Genomic DNA, 20,468 nt, shown 5'->3' with positions numbered 1-20,468 from the left:
ACGAACTAAATAGTAAAGCCCATATACATGTATAATCATACAATAAAACTATACAGACAAGTATGATTACAGAAATGAAGGGAATCTTGCGTTAAAACTTCATGGACATGCAATTTGTGGTATGAAAAGTTAAAAATATCCACATTCCTTTTGTATCAAAGTTTTATTTGAAAAATGAGTTAACAAAATAACTGAAATAACAGTTTCTAACTACAACAACAACGTTTTTCTATAAAATCATTACTTGCTTATTTATCATGTGGTTGGCATGGAGCTTCAACCTACACAAACAGAGATAATGAAACATTTACTTTTAATTAATGATTTAAAAAGAATTAGTTTTCGTGATTCTTACCACTCCACATTTTACAGCATTTAAAATTGTCAATGTCCTTTAGCCAATCCCCAGAATCTCGTCTTAATCCAGTGACGTAGTAGCCATCTTTTTTACACATTGTCCATCCTTTTTTGTTGAATTCATTTTTGATATTTTCATGGTAACAATCACCATACTTGTCGGGATGATTGACTGGTTTGCAACATTTTCCCTCTTCGAGGTTGTGTAAGTGGTGTCCGTTTGAGCGATAGACACCACTTAGAAAATATCCATTTGAACAAACACTCCATCCTTTTCTGAAATACATTTTTAAGGAAATAAGTTTCAATCTTTATTTTTTTTATGATTGAATGACACACACAGATGATTGCATTTACTATTTTTAGTCGTTTTTGGTTGTTGTTAAGCATTGAGAGTTAAACAGCTTATCCTGCTTATTTTTTCAAATTATTTATATGTTTATCTGTACAGTCTTGAGTGCGTCAATTTAATTACGTAAATCTTTATTAGAAAGTGTTGCTACACAAGTTAAAATGTAGCTAGCTACGAGCACATGGAAAACCAACAGAAGAAAGATCGTAAAAAATTTTTTTCACTAAATTAAAGGACAACTTTCAAGACATTGCGCCTTGTTTTTAATTGAAAAGCTGTTCAAGTTGCCACGTTTAGAGGCTAAGAATGATTCGGCTATCGGTTGCTACTAATACCATCAGTGTTCACAATTAGGCAACAAAAGCATAAAAGTACAAAACTTAAAAAAAAATCAAAATTGAAATTGAGAATAGTAAGCACTATCCGGGATCAACCTTTCAAAAAAACCTGTAAATATTGGTACGCATTTTTTACGTTAAACTAAACAATCATAAAATTTAAAGATTTTAATCATAGTCCAAGTAATGTATCCAAATCCCTTCATTTTCGTAGCAAGAAGAACTGAGAAAATGAACCACAATTAATACCAGTTAAAAGATTGACAATGAATTCCAGTTAAAAGATTGATTCTGGGGAAAAATACTAACTTGTTGAAAGAGTCCCACCAGTCTGCATTTTGGCAAATACTTTTCTGCCCAATATATATTGGACTAGATTTGCAGCATTTGGCTTCTTCAAGACGGTTAAGTCTATCATTGTTGACTTTTAATTTGTTGCGATATAAGCCAGTGATAAACTGGTTTGTGGTGTCACAAGTTGACCATCCTTGTTTGTCGAAAGACCTCCACCAGTTTGCATTTACGCAGACTGGTTTAACATTGACTAAATTAAATAACGTAATTTATATTTAAAAATGAAGGGGCAGAGCAATAATTCATTAGAGAAGTTTTTATTGTGGCTAAAAATAAATCCTTGAAGCAACATTATTATTTGACAGTATTCATTGGTTGCATACTGAATGGAGGTAAAAAATAATCCTATATTATGCGATTATGTGCATAAGTAGCTTTGAAGTGGTTTGAACGTTATTAAACTCTTGGCCGTTGCCAAGTGATCACAACTGGGGTGAGGTGAATGTCAAATTGAAGAGTGGAAACATCGTAATATGGAGATATATTGAAAAGACAAGTACATCAAAAGACTTATTTTATTTTTTTTATTGCTTAAGTTGCATTGACAAGTATATTAAATAAAATTTTATCAGTTATCAATTTTATTATTCAAATCAATAAGACCATGCTGACAGAACCCCACAAACTTAAGTTTATAAATTTGAAAGTCATCATAACAAATAATCAATACAAAACAAGTTGTCTTCGTTTATACCTTTTCATAAACACTCGTGCACGACGTAAAATTAATCAAAGGCAAAGCAGAAGTAAACGCTGCAAGATAATACTAGATTACAAACACAAAAGTCAGTCAAACATAGAGTAATTTTATGGATTTGTTACACTAAATCTGCATCCTGTTGAATGAAAATCGGGAGCAAAAATATTGCGGCTGACAGGCAGAGGGAAATCATAAAAAACCATCAAATACACAAATTAAAATATCTAGGGTAACAAATTTACAGTGTCATATTAAATAAGGATTTTCCATAAAAATATAATAGCTTACCCAGACATCTAAACAAAGTTTAAATTCTTGTATTTGACTTCCTAATCTGACTATAGTAAGATAAAATTTTTACTCATTTATATTTTTCTTCATCTACGCTTTCACTTGTGCCGATTACCGATTTTATTTTAAAAATTCGTCAACATTTGCCGACTGACAATACGTGTTAGAACAGAATTTTCTTCAACTTTAATTTCGATTACAAATTTTTGAATAAATGTTTTTTTTTAGAAATTACTTTCTCATATCACAAGCAAGTTTTGTGATTTTCATTTAAAAATGTGATACTTAGCATTGTGAAAGCCTTACGAAAAAGTCACCAGTTTGCATCTTAATTGTGATTGGTTCGTTTAAAAGTTTGTGTGTTTAGGAGATTGGCTTAGATTTGGACTGTAAAAATGCCTAAATCACCTACAGCACATATTTGCAATATATCTTATTACACGAAAATTTGATCTTCCTTGAAGTTTTGGGCCTCAAAGTTGTCTTTTTTCGTATTTGACCGTGAGGTGCTGTGACTGGGTCTAGTTGACAGGACGTGGCACACATTGAAAAACTCGCTGCTTTTTAAAGCAGCAGTTTATAGTAAAATTTGCAACAATGTCAAGAAACTTATGTTTTATTAAACTTAAATTATATTGTGCACTTTGTTATTGAATCTTTACTTAACAATCCCCGGTTGTATATTGAAGAAGCATGTTTCGTACCAGGTGTCAACAAATATCCTGGTATACTTTGGAAAATTCATTGACTCTTCAAGCCACTTATGAAATGATTACCCAGGTATATGCTTAAATTTGCAGTCTTTTTGCCGAATTTATTGGTAAAATTAGAAAACTATGTCAATTAATAACGCCTAATGACAATAACTTGACCTAAATTCAAGTTAATGTTCTCTTAGTGCAATGCACCTACAACTTATGAAAAGTTTAAAGTTTAATAAATTATGCTATAATTACGTAACTTGTACGAAAATTCTTGGAAATCACATTTTCATGAAGCAAATGTATGAGTGGACTTACGTTCGCAATTCTTTCCAGTAAAACCAAATTTACATTCACATTTATAAGAAGATCCAACAATTGTACAAACACCTTCATTCTTACAAGGTCCTTTTGCACATGCATTCGTAACTAAAATTAAAAAATTATTAGTCACAATTTTCTATGATAAAAATGCATTTAAATGTTTGTTTTTTATTGCTAATGTCATATGAAGCTTATGTTTATGAGGTAGTTTTGTTTGTGTTTTAGACATTCAAGACAATTTCCATTGGTACGATATGCCAGTCACAGTGTGTGAAAACCAAGTTGTATCTGATATTTGAATGATTATAAAACATTTTATCACCCATATTCAACTCTTATACATTGATATAAAACTGTATTTTTCACAAATTACTTTAAGGAAAACTTAAGCTTTACAAACCTTCACAAGTGTTGCCTTCAAAACCAACAGCACATTCACACGAAAATGTATCTCCATTAATTGAACAGATACCGTTGTTTTTACAAGGACGAGAGTCACATGGTGTTGGTGGTAACTCTATGGACAGAAAGATTATAGGATTACTGTAAATGATATTTTTTCTTGATATTTAACGCATATAATTAAATATGATGGCACAAAAACTAACTATGAAATATAAATTTTAAATAACAATGACAAAGAGTTTTGTTAAAGTTGTTTGGTGACCAAAATTTACAAATATTTTTTTTAAAATCTGTGAGCATGCCCAATTTAATGTGACAACTACTATTTGTATTTTAAACCGCAGTAGTTTCGGAGATATCCACTTTAATGTGGTAAACCTATTTTATATTTCTTTTTTATTTAGGAAGAACGAAAATATAAAAAGGTGATATTTTTATGGCATCAAGAAGCTAAAAGAAGATAAAAGAAAGAAACATAAAAAAATTTCTCATTACAAACAAAATATAATATTTCTGTTACACAATGACAGTCAAATTGACAGGCTTAAAAACCCTTACTGAAGGGTAAATAAATAAGGTGCAATTTTGAGAATAAACACTCAGAATTTTAATGTTGGAAAACTTTTGCAAACATATCTGTTTGTTTAAGTATAAAATGGCGTCAAATATTCTTCTATAAATGAGTCCAACTCATTTTCTGCCATTTTATGACATCTGACATTTCACTGCTTAGATTTAAGTGGTAGAAAGCCAGTTAATTCATTGCGTAAACGCAAATCTAGTACAGCCAAATCAGTGAGTGCATCATGGGGCCAATACTTTCTTAACTTCTTCCTCTTAAATTAATTACGTATTTAATATACAAGGTAGCCTAATAAAGTGCAACGACTGAAAGGGGAACGTGCGGAGATTTTTCAGTAAATCATAGTCGTTAACATGCAAACAGGCTTTTTAACAAAAACTACGCTCGTAAGCAAATAATTAACGTTATGTAATAGAAAAATTCAATTTCATCGTTTTTCGTATTCAGTTACCTGATGTTTGCATTTTGCATGAAACTTGAAGTAGTAACAACAAAAAGAATTGTTATTTGACTTGTACAGTTGCTTAATTGTAAGTGTAACATAACAAACCTTCACAAGTTTTGCCATGATATCCATTGATACAAATACAAGAGAATGTATCTCCTTCCTTGAGACAACGACCATCATTTTTGCACAGGAACGATTTACAAGGACCTAGAAACATATTTAGTATACTAAGCGTTTGTTAGAATAGGTTTGAATAGGTTAAAGAATTAAATAACGAAAGAGTTTATATATGTTAAACAAACTTTAAAATCTTCTTGTGTAGCTAAGAAGAGAATGTTTTACAGCTAATTGTTAATGGTTTTTTGTTTGACAAAATTCATGTTCATAAATTTTTAATATAAAATTTAATTGGCAACATTTTGCAGGTGATTAATCACTGCATTTCACTTTTCTTATTCGGACATCTTTCAAGCCTTAAAAACGCAATGTTGTTCTTACTTTTGGAGGAGCAATTTCGGTCTTCCACGCAAGCCATAGCTCCCATATTACAAGTACTGAAGAAAAGACACGAAACAAAAAAAAACAAAACTATAGTGAAGATAAAAATTATTGACATAATTATGCTTAAAGAAATACCGACCAGGTTTTACAACGTCCAACATTGGCACTTTCACCCGCCTTGTAATAATTTCCTTCAAAGAAACATGGGCATTCCTTCATAGGAACGCAACGATTCTTTTCGTCCAAGTAAGATCCTTTTGGACACTGGCATCCAGGAATGCATCTTTCACTGCATTTTAAACCACGTGATATACCACGACATGTTTTTGCACAAGCAGATCCGCATTCTGGGAAAATTTCTCCTTTGTTACTGCATGTTTTTTCTACATAACAGATGATGAACTTTCAGGGATAAATTTATTTATGAACGAACAACTATTTCGTATCAAAGTGTGAAAAAATGAACTTAAATTTACAACATAAATTTGATATCTACATATCTTAAATTTACAACATAAATTTCTATTTTTTGCACCTTTTTACTTTAATCTAATAAGTAAAATTTTCTCTTTTTTTAAAACATTAACAAGTCATAACCACTTGAAAGAAAATGAGTTTTAGTAAAATGCACTGGTAGTTTTTTCACTTAGAATTGTTTTAAAATACGTCATCTTGATTATAAAATTATTGGAGTTAAAAAGCCAATTAGACTTACTAAACTTACGTAATGAGGGCACTTTAACAACATTTTCACTTGTAAATTGGTATACATGATTCCACTTGACTACAAGAGTACTTTTATTTAGACCAGTGGTGCATTTATCATTAATCAGCACCATAGGACTGGAATTCTCACAAACAACGTCATGATTCCACAAGTTTAAATAACTTATTTCACCAACAAATGACATATTTGGATTAAAAACTCCATTCTCACACTCAAGTTTTTGACCAATAGCAACAACACCACCATCACTTAATAAAGGTAATGAATGATTGACCATAGTTTGGTTATAAATTGTACTTCCATCAAGAAATATTTTTTTACGAGTGCGACCAATGATGATGGCCAGGTGATGCCAGATACTGTCGTTGATTGCCGAAATGTTGAGTTTTCTATTATATAACGAATAGAAGTAAGTTTAAGTCAACTAGTATAATTTTCATTAAATAAAAAGCTTTATATCGTAATTGCATACTTCTAGACTTCTCTATCCGAAACAAGTTGGTTTTTGAGAATTGTTAAACGCTATTTTAATGGAATACAAATAAAGAAACTGGAAATTTTTTTTAATGAACGAAATTTTTTTTTTTACTTCACATTCTCAGTGTGTTCTGTTGTCACCAAATCCCCTCTTTTATACTAACTTTGGACCAAATATCAATAAGGAAAAACATGCAACTTAGCATGAATACCTATGTTTTAAAACAGTGCATATCGAAAGTTTTATATGTAAACTACCATATGCGGCACAGAAATCTGTTCAAGTATTTTTATTCAATCAATTTATGTAAATAGTAAATACATAATTTCATTTATGTGCAATATTTGACACACTAAATCACAAATAAATTTACAATATTTTTGTACTTTTATAATACTCAAATGTATTTCGAAGTATAAAAAAATGCAAATGTTTTAAGGGGTTTTGGCAAATTTTTAGGAAAACCTACGTGATATTGTTTTACGTGTTTTGCCATGTACTTATGTGATATTTGCAGTTTTGTGAAAATGTTTGTGTTAACGGTCGGTAATTTTGTGTTAAGAGTTGCCAACCTTGTTAAAATATAAGACCTTTTAAAGCATACAAACGCGAGATCGCTTGCGTGACAAACAATGTACATAAAACAAATAATGTATTTATTATATAAACATATCGATTGAATAGAAATCTTAAACGGACTTTTGGGCCACCTATAAAACTAATGCAAATCAACCTAACGCAAATGTCTTGCTATAAAAATGAGTGTTTGTTGTGTTAAAAATGGCATCTTTTTGTGCACTTCAATAAACTTTTGATTAATGAACGATGCAAATAAAGGAGTATGTTTATTCGCAACAACAGCAAATAGTTTAATGTATTGTGTTTAAGTCTTCTGAAAATAAAAAATATTTCGTGTTATAAGCTATTTTAAAGCTAACGCAACTAATACAGTTTTAAATGTGCAATTTTAAAGAGTTGTTGCCAATAAGAAAGAAAGTAAACTATAACATTTTCCTCTTACAAAATATGATGGGACTGCATTATGACGACAAGGCAATTTCTTTCAACGCCAACAAAAAATTCCTCGGGACTATCTTCTATAGCGTAAGAAAACAACGCCATTCGTTGACTTGAGTTTATCTTTATCCAAAACATCAACGTTATCGCAGACATATTGGGCATCACATTATCCAATAGAATCACGTTCTCAACATGTGCATTTTTGAAGAGCAAATCGTAACTTTTGTTGCGTGCTAAGGATAAATTAAAATTTCTTATATTTACATCAAAATAAAAAACCACAGTGTATGTAAAAACCATCTAAACTTACACGATTGGACTTCGCATGTTTTATTGTACTCCTAAACAACAAAAATTAATATTTGTGATGGAGAACAAGCAATTTGTGTTTAAATAACAGATATTTTAAGATATTACATAACTAGATATACATTTTTTTGACATAATACTTATGTATTCCTGAAAGAACATCTTTACCAACACAATTATTCTTCTATTGACTTAAAATTTATTTTTACCTTGAATGGCGAGCTGAAAAAAATGTAATCATAAAATCGATTACGTTTTAAATCGTTTTCATTGCTGTTGTTGAGAACACTATGTAACATTTCACAGAGACTCCAATTTCCTTGACTTAATTTTCTCCTGTGGTTTATAGATCGACAACATGATTCCTTAACGCAGGAAACAATGCATTCGATCTCACTTTTGACATCAATTTTTTTATATATATCGGTCCATAGTCTCTGACCTAAAATAAACACGAAATATGGCAAAAATAATTTTGATAAGAGAAAAGATTCTGGATGTAAACGCAATTTTTTTATATTTCACGACCAAATTTATTTATACTATTTTCTACACAATGTGCCTTACCTTTGTGTGAAGAATCATAGCAAAAGTTGAAACAACTGATTTGAAGAAAATATTCAAAACACAAAAATATTGCCAACTGCACCTTTATAGATTTTTTTAAAAACATTTTATCTTACATAAACATCCTCGTCAAAGTAAAAGCAGCTTAGATATAAGTTAATCACCATAAACATATTAGCTTTTATAGCGTTTGTTTCTTTAAGTAGTTTTCTGTAATGAAATGATGATTACCTTATGTTTAATGATGTTTACTCTATTTATAAAGGGTAGAGCATAAAAAATGATCTCCTCGTTCTACTCAATAACTGAAAAAGTTATGCTATTAACAAAAATTTAAAAAGGGGAACATTACACTTAAATTATGCTTCATGTTTTTACAGAAAAACCGTACAATACAACAATTTATATCACTTTGTCAACGTAAGAAAGCAGGTTTGAAAAACAAAAAATGTAAATATGGGCATTAATAATTAAATATGTACAGGTGAAGCACGTAGCCATACACATGAACAAAAATTGTCCGTTTTTTCTATATATTGTTTCATTCATTTAAAATGATAATGAAAAGGACATCTTACTTCTGCAGTTCAAATGCAGTACTACTTTAAAAATAATATTATTTGAGTAGGTATTTCACTAATTTTCTGCTTCTCTAAAAAAACTCTGTCTTAATTAAAACGGCCTTATCTCAGTAAATATTGCAAAAATATTGCAATATTGTTGGAAAATTGCATCAGATTAAATTTAACTTTACTGCGTGCAAAATAAGTTGTTTAAACAACCCAAATTCTTTACATTTTATTACAGTATGAATCCATAGAATAAATGATAACATGAAACATACTCCAAAAAAATAGCATCTTGTAAACTCCAGATAAGATTTATATATGCAAGAGACAAGGCCTAAAAGCATCATTTTGACTTCATTTCAAAGTCATTATCAGGTTAATTGATTGTTTACAAGCAAGCGTGGTCTCATGGCAATGACTAACTATATGTACTTGCACTAAAGTTGTGGCATTTAGCTCACTTAATCGCAAATTATTAAAGATATCGTCTGGGCTTGCGCAGTAGTGACTTCAATAATACCACAACTGTCGTAAGGCCTTTGAATTTATGTATATAAATATAAAGCTAAATATATGTATAATATATGTCAATTAGCAGTGGAAGCTTGGTGCGATATGTATGCAGTGGCTTAGGAGTCCAGACGTTTCGGGTCGCGACCGCACTCTCCCTGCGTACTCCGAGCAAAGCCTATTGCAGGTGATCTCGGGGTCTGATGGGCGGAAGCTTGCTATTGACATCCCCAAGTTGGATAGCGTGGAAGGGGCCGAAATCTCATACCCAAACGTTAACATGCAGCGTTCTAGTGCCTTACGCATAAAAAGGTATCAGGAAGCATGGAGCGAAAACGGGTTTTTTTTGCTTTCAAGTTCTATCTTTTTGTTTACAAGAGTTCTTCTTATAGTTAGTTAATAAACCAAGCAACGTTTCAATTAACTTCTTTTGACACTGTACCGTTATTAGGCACTTATAAGTTAAGACGACGTTAAACGTTTTATACTTACTGTTTCTCATCTATCACGAGCAAACCATCCATTCTAAGGCAATTAATTGAAAAGAAACAAGTAATGTTTTGGGCAAAGCTATACTGTTTTTAAGATAATGGTTTGTATAAATAATGGGAGAGAAAAATCTTTTTTGCAGTTACGGTAATAAGTATTTAAATAATGAGCAAACAAACGTCAGACCAAATTTATTTGAAAAGTTTAAATAATAGTTAAAATCGCTAGCAATATGATGAATGTATAGAAAATGCTACTTATAACTCAACAGCACTTAAAATATTATATACCTGATTTGTTTTATAGATACAATGTTTTAATGACTCTGTCTATGCATGTAACGTAGCTAGATGATCTTATAAATACTTTAGCACTCTCAAATATAATAAATCATTGAATTTATTAGACGACCCTCCGTAATAAACACTTTTCTCTAATAAACGCCTTCCCCAAACTAACATATAAATTTAAACTTTGTCGCGGTGTATGAATATAGTTAGTTTAAATCAATAACCATATGTTTTATGAGATGTAGCTAAGGTGATATAGCTTAAAGTAAAGAATTTCAGTCCGGAAGTATCGTTACATATTTATAGATGGAGAATTGGAGATCGTTTAGGTGGAGAATGTTTTTAGTTTATCTTTGATTGTATTGTAAATAAGTCGTTTGTAAGGTGCCGGTAATTGCTGTGATCTGTTCAGGGGGTTTGTTCTAAGTTGGTAGACCAACTTTCTAATGTATGCCGTTGTCTGTAGTCAGTGCTGTAAGTAATGCCTTTTGCCAAGTCCCAGTTAATGTTGTGAAGTCGGTGATGTTCGGCAATGTTATAGGTTTTGTCTTGTTTCTTTGTAGCTCGTTTGTGTTCAGTAAGTCTTATGTTTACGTTCCTGCTAGTGTTCCGAAATAGGAGGTGTGGCAGTCAGAGCAGTTAAGTTTGTTTGTTGATGCGAGTGTAAAAGTAATTAATCTCGTCTGCATGTAGCGCTGTGATTGTGTCATCTACGTACATCATTTTAATAGGAATATCGATAGCTCTTACAAAACATGAATGTTCTCTATACATTTTCACTATACTTTGATGAATAGTCAGCTGGTAAAACAAAGTTTTGCGGCGCTAAAGATCATGGTTACACGTCATGTTTTCTTTTAACAGTCATAACTAGTTACATCCAGAATTTTTTTAAAAATGTTTAAAATCATGATAAATGTCAGTTGAACTTAATTTTGAGGTTTCTGTAGTTTTTTGCTACCCCCGTTCTCCAACCACTTACTACAATTCAGGACTAATCGCTGTACACATGTTCGTTAATGAACGCAAAGTATAAAATTGAGTCAAGTAAATGCAGTAAATACTTTCTGAATACTTTGTAGCAAACTTAATTATAACATTTTTACGTCAACCCAAGAAAACAGTGTGATTTTGTGCTCACAAAACGCTGTTGCATATTGCTCACAAGAAGGCAGAGGGGGACGGAGGGTCATGGTTTTAAGGCCAAAACGTAAGAGCATGCAAATGTTTATCGTCAAAAGGTGCGTTATTTAGTTGATACTTCACTAGCTGCTTTTTTGTTAATCATAAATCTTTATATGCCCCCAGACTTAGCTAAAATTACCCTTATCTCGTCAAAACTAACCTTTTCGGAGACGTTCTAATACTCTTCATGTCTATTTTGCATGCGTACTTTAAAGCAGTTACAGATCTTATCAAATAGTCCTTTATCGATCCATTTTTACCCTTTTCTACTGACGTAAGCTCTATGAATCTTCATTCAACTCAAAAATGAATGAGCATAGGTTTTCGTAGTCCAAAAGTATCTCTGTTTAGAAGTTTTCGCAGTATAATTGACTGTACGTGGAGAGAAATTACACAAACAGGTCAAGTGACCAATTGCCATGCTTCACAATAAATTCGGAAAGGGATATTTTCATGAATGTTTCATCTAAGGAGTCCATTATTTGCGCAAAAGATGGAAAATAAACGTATTTTGTCAAAATAGGTTGATTGGAGAAGAAAAATTTATAAAAAATCGGCGTAATGTTTGAAAAACATTAAAGTTGTAATACAACCTAATACGCCATTTTGGAATACTCTTGGATTATATGGTGTCCTCGCGAATGAGATGCGTCAACAACCTATGTCTACTAAATCTAAGATCATCAATGATGCGTTATCCAGTATTATTTACATATCAATGCGTATAACTAGTATATACGTCAGAAATCTAGGTTTGTTGTATCTATGGTTAGATTGAAATTTTATTGATCGTAGGCATAGATGCATCAGTCAGCATCGATTTTCCACAGAAGGGCCACCAAAGTGTGCATCGCATTCTCATGGATGCCAATATTCCAGCAAGATATTTACACATTTTCATTTGTTTCCAACCTCAGGAACAACATGATATCATCTCTTTGTAATGAAATCGATAATATTTCAATATAAGAAATGACGCCATGTCGTTTTGACGGTTGTAAATAAGCGAAAAACCACAAATATCTTGCTGAAATAATGGCATCCGATATGCGCACAACGTGCGCGAAGATAAAAATATGAAAGGTTCCGACACGAGTGACCCTCCTGTATATTCTTATTCTGTGGTTGTTAAATCTTCCATGGTAATAAATGGATTTTGGCAGACGAAACTTTGGCAACGTGCTTATTTTCCGGAAATAAATCACAAACATTAACGTTAAATGAAAATACATTGGAGATGGCGAGAATGATCTTGTTATTACTTGTTGTGTCTGGCTTATTTTAGATAAAAAACATGAAAAAGTTGCTTTGTTTGGAAACAATGCTATCAACAACAGGACTTCCTGTTTCTCTTGGCAAACAACTTTAAGAACAATTTTTGTGAATGTCAATCTATAGAAAATCAATATGACGAGCTTCTCTGAGATAAGATGCTGTCCTGTTTATCAACTCTAAACCATATCATTATTCTAATAAATTCCTTAGTTATCTTTCAAGAACAAATGTGACAACTCTAGCTTTCAGTTTAAAGAAGATGAAAAAGTCATTTTTACAATTTCTAATTTAATTCGCATGATATCAGTGCTCACCCCATACATCTATGAGCACCAAAATTCAAACCATCTTTTAAGGGAACTGGAACTAATAGAAAATTAGTTAATTTTAATACAATGCAGCAAAAAACAAATATTTTGCCATTCAGTTAGTCTAAAAAGGAGAACAATACCAGTATTAGTTAACACTGTTGTAGTTCTTTTTGTCCGGAAACATGAGAAATCAAGCTCAAATAATTGTCAATACCCTCATTTTATCGTAAAATTATCAATTTCCTTAAAAAAGCATAATTGTGACGTTACTGCAATAAATGCAATGTCATTTGGTATAACTAGGCGAAATAAATGGTGACTATCAACCACATATTCTGTGAAAGAGTTTTTTTTCTTTTAACTGTTTATTTTCATCAACGAACGTGACAAGCCAAAGTGCCAAACAATAAGTTTAAATTTATGAGGTCATTTTTACCATTTCCATTTTAATATGATGAACATTAGTGTTTATGATTTATCCTATATTTCAATGAAAAAACATACGTAAAATTTCATGAAAACAAGAGCAAGACACAAGATGAGCAGTTTTAATTCAAATATATAAGGACAGCAGAAGGCCATACTGTGGAAATTGAGCGATGGTGAGGAGGATTTCGACAAGGAATAACTTTTTGTCTTTTTGTGACGATCAATATGTCCATTCATTTGATATGTTCTGTTCAAGAACGTTTTATAACAAGTAGCTAAGTTTCTTGGTGTACAATTTTGATGAAATTGAAATCACTCCTTACATTGTTTACGACAATTTGTTTGTTTTTAGTTTGCGAGAATATTCAGCTTTCCCATTTTTTGACACATAAATCGAGAAAATAATTGATAGTAATTATCGATAAAAAAAATTGAATTGTTATACTATAGCTCCATTTCAGAGCAATAGATCAATGACATCGCATTTGGTCGTTTATAAGATTCTACTTTTTTATGCCATATGTGTAGTGAAAAATTATTATTTCCCCGCTAAGTAGGAGTGATAGCTGATTTTTAACAAATAATAAATACACAATTTTGAATACTACTATCGCAACTGTTCTCACGAACATAATAGCGAAGCACATACTGTATAATCATATAATAAAACTATACAGACAAGTATGATTACAGAAATGAAGGGAATCTTGCGTTAAAACTTCATGGACATGCAATTTGTGGTATGAAAAGTTAAAAATATCCACATTCCTTTTGTATCAAAGTTTTATTTGAAAAATGAGTTAACAAAATAACTGAAATAACAGTTTCTAACTACAACAACAACGTTTTTCTATAAAATCATTACTTGCTTATTTATCACGTGGTTGGCATGGAGCTTCAACCTACACAAACAGAGATAATGAAACATTTACTTTTAATTAATGATTTAAAAGAATTAGTTTTGTGATTCTTACCACTCCACATTTTACAGCATTTAAAATTGTCAATGTCCTTTAGCCAATCCCCAGAATCTCGTCTTAATCCAGTGACGTAGTAGCCATCTTTTTTACACATTGTCCATCCTTTTTTGTTGAATTCATTTTTGATATTTTCATGGTAACAATCACCATACTTGTCGGGATGATTGACTGGTTTGCAACATTTTCCCTCTTCGAGGTTGTGTAAGTGGTGTCCGTTTGTGCGATAGAGACCATTTAGAAAATATCCATTCGAACAAACACTCCATCCTTTTCTGAAATACATTTTTAAGGAAATAAGTTTCTATCTTTATTTTTTTATGATTGAATGACACACAAAGTGCACTGCATTTACTATTTTTAGTCGTTTTTGGTTGTTGTTCAGCATTTAGAGTTAAACAGCTTATCCTGCTTATTTTTCCATATTATTTATACATTTATGTATACAGTCTTAAATAAGTCAATTTAATCACGTAAATCTTCATTAGAAAGTGTTGCTACACAAGTTAAAATGTAGCTAGCTTTGAGTACATGGAAAACCAACGGACAAAAGATCGTAAGAAAAGAATTTCTCACTAAATTAAAGGACAATATAATATATTTTATTTCAAATTTCTCACTAAATTAAAGGACAATATAATAGTGCAATATAATAAAAATTAATGCTCAACATAAAGTTTTGATTAGAGCCCTAAGTTGGGCATTAATTTTTATTACACGAATTCGATTTCCGCTCGGCAAGTCTCTCGCTACTATTAAGAATTGCGCCTACAAGACATTGCGCCTTGATCTGAATTGAAAAGCTGTTTAAGTTGCCACGTTTAGAGACTAAGAATGATTCAATTCGTGTAATAAAAATTAATGCTCAACATAAAGTTTTGATTAGAGCCCTAAGTTGGGCATTAATTTTTATTACACGAATTCGATTTCCGCTCGGCAAGTCTCTCGCTACTATTAAGAATGATTCGGCTATCGGTTGCTACTAATACGATCAGTGTTCACAATTAGGTAACAAAAACAATAAAGTACAAAACTTGATAAAAATCAAAATTGAAAGTGAGAATAGTAAGCACTATCCTGGATCAAAATTTGAAAAAAAACCTGTAAATACTGGTACGCATTTTTTACGTTAAACTAAACAGTCACAAAAGTTCATCATTTTAAATCATAGTCCAAGTAATGCATCCAAAATTCTTACGTTTCCGTCATTTTCTCAGTAGAAAGAACTGAGAAAATGAACCAACAGACAATTAATACCAGTTAAAAGATTGATTCTGGGAAAAACACTAACTTGTCCAAAGAATCCCACCAGTTAGCATTTTGGCAAATACTTTTCTGCCCAATATATATTGGACTAGATTGGCAGCATTTGGCTTCTTCAAGACGGTAAAGTCCATCATTGTTGGCACTTAATGCGCTGCGCCATAATCCAGTGATAAACTGGTTTGTGGTGTCACAAGTTGACCATCCTTGTTTGTCGAAAGATAACCATCAATTTGCATTTACGCAGACTGGTTTAACGTTGACTAAAATAAATAACGTAATTTATATTTAAAAATGAAAGGACAGAGCAATAATTCATTAAGGAAGTTTTTATTGTGACTAGAAATATAATCTTTGAAGCAACATTATTATTTGACAATATTCATTGGTTGCATACAGAATGACAGAATGGAGGTAAAAAATAATCACATATTATACGATTATGTGCATAAGTAGCTTTGAATTGGTTTTGAACGTTAATAAACTCAGACCCGTTGCCAAGTGATCACAACTGGGGAGGGTTGAATGTCAAATTGAAGAGTGGAAACATCGTAATATGCAGATATATCGAAAAGAAAAGTACATCAAAAGACTTTTTTATTTTGTTTTATTGCTTAAGTTGCATTAACAAGTATCTTAAATAAAATTTTATCAGTTATCAACTTTAATATTCAAATCAATGAGACCATGCTGACAGAATACTACAAGCTTAAGTTTATAAAAGTTGAAAGTCATCATAACAAATAATCAATACAAAAACAAGTTGTCTTCGTTTATACGTTTTGATAAACACTCGTGCACGACGTAAAATTATTCAAAGGCAAAGCAGAAGTAAACGCTGCAAGATAAAACTAGATTACAAACACAAAAGTCAGTCAAACATAGAATAATTGTATGGATTTGTTACACTAAACCTGCATCCTGTTGAATGAAAATCGGGAGCAAAAATATTGCGGCTGACAGCCAGAGGGAAATCATAAAAAACCATCAAATACACAAATTAAAATATCTAGGGTAACAAATTAACAGTGTCATATTAAATAAGGATTTTCTTATAAAAAATACAATAGCTTACCCCAGACATCTAGAAAAAGTTTAAATTCTCGTATTTAACTTCCTAATTTGACTATAATATATAAACCCTAACACGGTTTTTAATATGCACATGAAAAATATGTGACTTGGACTCTGACTTAAATTTCCAGTCTTTTTGCCAAATTTATTTGTTAAATTAGAAAACTATGTCAATTAATAACGACTAATGACAATAACTTGAATTAAATTCAAGTTAATGTTCTGTTGGTACTTTGCATCTAAAATTTATGAAAAGTTTGAAGTCTAATAAATTATGCTATAATTACGAAATTTGTACCAAAATTCTTGGAAATTAAATTTTCATTAAGAAAATGTATGAGTGGACTTACGTTCGCAATTCTTTCCAGTAAAACCAAATTTACATTCACATTTATAAGAAGATCCAACAATTGTACAAACACCTTCATTTTTACAAGGTCCTTTTGCACATGCATTCGTTACTAAAAGTAAAAAAAATATGTATCAAAATTTTTTGCGATAAAAATGCATTTAAAAGTTTGTCTTTTATTGCTAATATCATATGTAGCTTATGTTTATGAGGTAGTTTTGTTTGTGTTTTAGACATTCAAAACAATTTCCCTAAATACATCATGCCAGTCACAGTATGTGAAAACCAAGTTGTATCTGATATTTGAATGATTTTAAAACTTTTTATGACCCATATTCAACTCTTCTACATTGATATAAAATTGTATTTTTTTACAAATTACTTTAAGAAAACTTAAACTTTACAAACCTTCACAAGTGTTGCCTTCAAAACCAACAGCACATTCACACGAAAATGTATCTCCATTAATTGAACAGATACCGTTGTTTTTACAAGGACGAGAGTCGCACGGTGTTGGTGGTAACTCTATGGACAGAAAGATTATAGTATTACAGTAAATGATATTTTTCCTTGATATTCAAAGCATATAATAAAATATAATTGCACAAAAACTAGCTATGAAATGTGACATGTTTGTAAATGTCAATCGTCCAGGTTGGTATAGTTCTGAGAAGAACTGTTTTTGTTGTTGTTGACAGACGTTTCGACAACCTTAGCGGTAGTCATCTTTAGAGTCAAATGAGGAGTAAACGTCAGGTTAGCCGTATTTATTATCTGGTTTTTACGTCATTGTAATGGGTGTACAGGAAATGTGTATTGTCATAGTGAATTATTTGTGTAATATTTTTATTTTTAGTTGTGATGTGTGATTTAGGTGTGACATTTCTAGTTGTATGTGTGGGTGTCAATTGTGTATTGTCATTGTGAATTAGTGTGAAGTGTAATGTTTTTTGTTGATCGTTTGTTTGTATTGTGAATAAGTCGTTTGTAAAGTGCCGCTAATTGCTGTGGCCTGTTCAGGGGGGTTTGTTCCAAGTTGGTATACCAACTTTCTAATGTAAGCCGTTGTCTATAGTCAGTACTGTAAGTAATGCACTTTCCCGAGTCCCAGTCAATTTGTCAATAAGCTAGTAAAAAAGGAATTGAAGAATATATTTCATTAGCACTTCAATGTAAAACCTTTTTATGAACTTCTATTATTAAAACAGTCGAAACACAATGGCATTTTGCATCATAAAGACTCAAAATCATGGACTCTTTCTTCACCCCTCTAACACCCCCAAACATCCTATTCTTTGTCAAATATCAATGTAGCTATATTAACTTTTTTATCATCTATTTTAGATTGTAGACCTAACTGCAAGGTAGGTTGAAAAATTTAAAAATTAGTTCCCGGCGAGGACGTACGTACATATGAAATTATGTAATATCTAGTGCTTCCATTATGTTGTTTGGTTTTCTATTTTGCAGTTTGTTTCAACGGGTGTTTCCACTGCGTGTGTAAAAGTTCTGCGTGATATCGATGAAGGCGAAGAAATTACTTGTTACTATGGCGATAATTTCTTTGGTGACAGTAATTGCAAATGTGAATGTGTGTCGTGTGAGCGACGCGGTAAAGGAGCGTTCAGTTGTCCCGATAACGAGTCATCGGAAAAAAAATACAGTTTTCGCGATACGAGTAAACGACTGAAAAGGGATCATGGAAGGATCTCAGGTATGATCGAGTGCTGCGTATGACATTGATGATTTTGGATATTCTTTTTTAAATACTGTTTCTTGTTCTTAAACATGTCTGAATATTCGTTAATTGAATACTTTTTAATCAGTTTTTATTGTCTTAAGTGAAAGATCTCTGTGATTGACTTTCTTCATCCATCTTCACATCCACTTCTGGAATTGTTGGTTTTAGCCATTGATATTTTCCATTTGAAAATACGTATTCAATAGTTAGCATCATAATTGACTGAATAAAGATTAAGCCTTATCACCTTTAATTCCGCTATACTTATCTGCGATTATTTTTTACACCTCTCTCACTGCGATGAATATGGTCCGCAAAAATTTAAAGACTTCAAATAATTATGACTCGAATGGACTAAAAGGCGGCATCAATCCGGTGTAGTTTAATCACAACAACAAAACGGAGCAAAACTCTTAGGGTATCGTGTTAACAGTGTGAAACGGTTGGAAACTATACTGCTAGAGTTTCGTTCCGTTCTCATGTGAACGCAGTCTAAACATGCAAACTTTAATGTAAGAAAGAGAGTACATTACATTTTTCGAAGATCTTTTATTGAAGGCAACAAAATTTCGTGTCATGTACGTACACAACAATTAAGCATGCCAAATGCACACTGTCTTTTTTGTTTAGAATTTCTTGCCGACGGCGCCACATGTTCATATGACTCGGGTGTTGAATGCTATGAAAATCCTGCTGACAAGGAAGATTTACCCATCCTTACTACGACAATAAACAATATCTCCGAATCTGCTAATGTCAATGATCAATTATCATTTCACACAAATTCGTGTTCTGAATTACAGTTTCTTGGGGGATTTAAGTCTAAGACTAAACGACGGACAGTCGTCAGCGCAAAGAAAAGGCGCAACAATGTGATTTTAAAGCGAAAACGTGGACGTCCTCTTAAAAACCCTTTGTTGCGCAGAGAAATTATGCTGAGCAAACAAGAAAAAAAAGACAATAAAGATTGCGCAGATGCTGGTAATTCTAATGATATGGTATCAATGGATAGGATGGGTTCTGTTGGGTGCCTTCAGTCAGGCTTACATGACGAATTTGTCATGTTATCTAGGCAACAAAATGAAGATGAAATTTCCCGTGAATTTTCAAATGACACAAACTTACAAGGAAATATGTTTACTCCATGTGATTTTGTTATGAGAGATGCTGATATAGTTGAGGATAATAAAACAAATTATTCATCTACGGAATCAGCGGAAAGATCATCACCTTTCAGGATAAACTCTTTAGGATAAACTGAAGAACCCCACAAATTGTTGTAGACGAATCCAATGTTTATGCACAACAGAGAAACATGCGATAGGACTGTTTTCACATGACATAATTTGTCGTAGTTTGTTGTGTTTCATTCTTGTGCAGTATGAATACACAAATCATGATTATCAATAAATTGGTTTTGGCGAATTCTTTGTAAAAATCGGATTTGAAACACTTCCAGCCAACAACATTTTACTGACTAACTGCCACAAAGGAACTTACTCAAATCACAACAAATTATGTCATCTGAAAGCCATTGCAGAAATAGCACAT

At 31.8% G+C, this 20,468-nt stretch overlaps 2 protein-coding genes across 2 annotated transcripts; one reads left to right on the top strand and one right to left on the bottom strand.

Moving 5' to 3' along the window:
- Nucleotides 1-144: 144 nt before the first annotated feature.
- On the bottom strand, nucleotides 145-8,578 carry LOC124447656 (neurogenic locus notch homolog protein 2-like). The gene is made up of 13 exons (XM_046998624.1): nucleotides 8,456-8,578; nucleotides 8,098-8,330; nucleotides 7,890-7,920; nucleotides 7,581-7,812; nucleotides 6,079-6,470; nucleotides 5,494-5,737; nucleotides 5,352-5,407; nucleotides 4,956-5,060; nucleotides 3,818-3,934; nucleotides 3,412-3,522; nucleotides 1,357-1,591; nucleotides 356-633; nucleotides 145-281 (listed from the first exon to the last, which is right to left on the bottom strand). Exons 1-13 carry the CDS (start codon nucleotides 8,559-8,561, stop codon nucleotides 277-279), a joined length of 2,145 nt encoding a protein of 714 aa, XP_046854580.1. The 5' UTR covers nucleotides 8,562-8,578; the 3' UTR covers nucleotides 145-276.
- Nucleotides 8,579-18,450: 9,872 nt separating this feature from the next.
- On the top strand, nucleotides 18,451-20,173 carry LOC124447930 (the record flags this gene model as incomplete). Its single annotated transcript, XM_046998925.1, has 3 exons — nucleotides 18,451-18,540; nucleotides 18,647-18,890; nucleotides 19,548-20,173. Coding segments are annotated over 3 exons (960 nt in total), but the record flags the coding sequence as incomplete, so codon positions are not given.
- Nucleotides 20,174-20,468: the final 295 nt, after the last annotated feature.

Source organism: Xenia sp. Carnegie-2017, unplaced genomic scaffold (genome assembly GCF_021976095.1).
Source record: "Xenia sp. Carnegie-2017 unplaced genomic scaffold, XeniaSp_v1 HiC_scaffold_23, whole genome shotgun sequence".
NCBI lineage: Eukaryota > Metazoa > Cnidaria > Anthozoa > Malacalcyonacea > Xeniidae > Xenia > Xenia sp. Carnegie-2017.
This window is presented reverse-complemented; position numbering and strand designations above follow the sequence as displayed.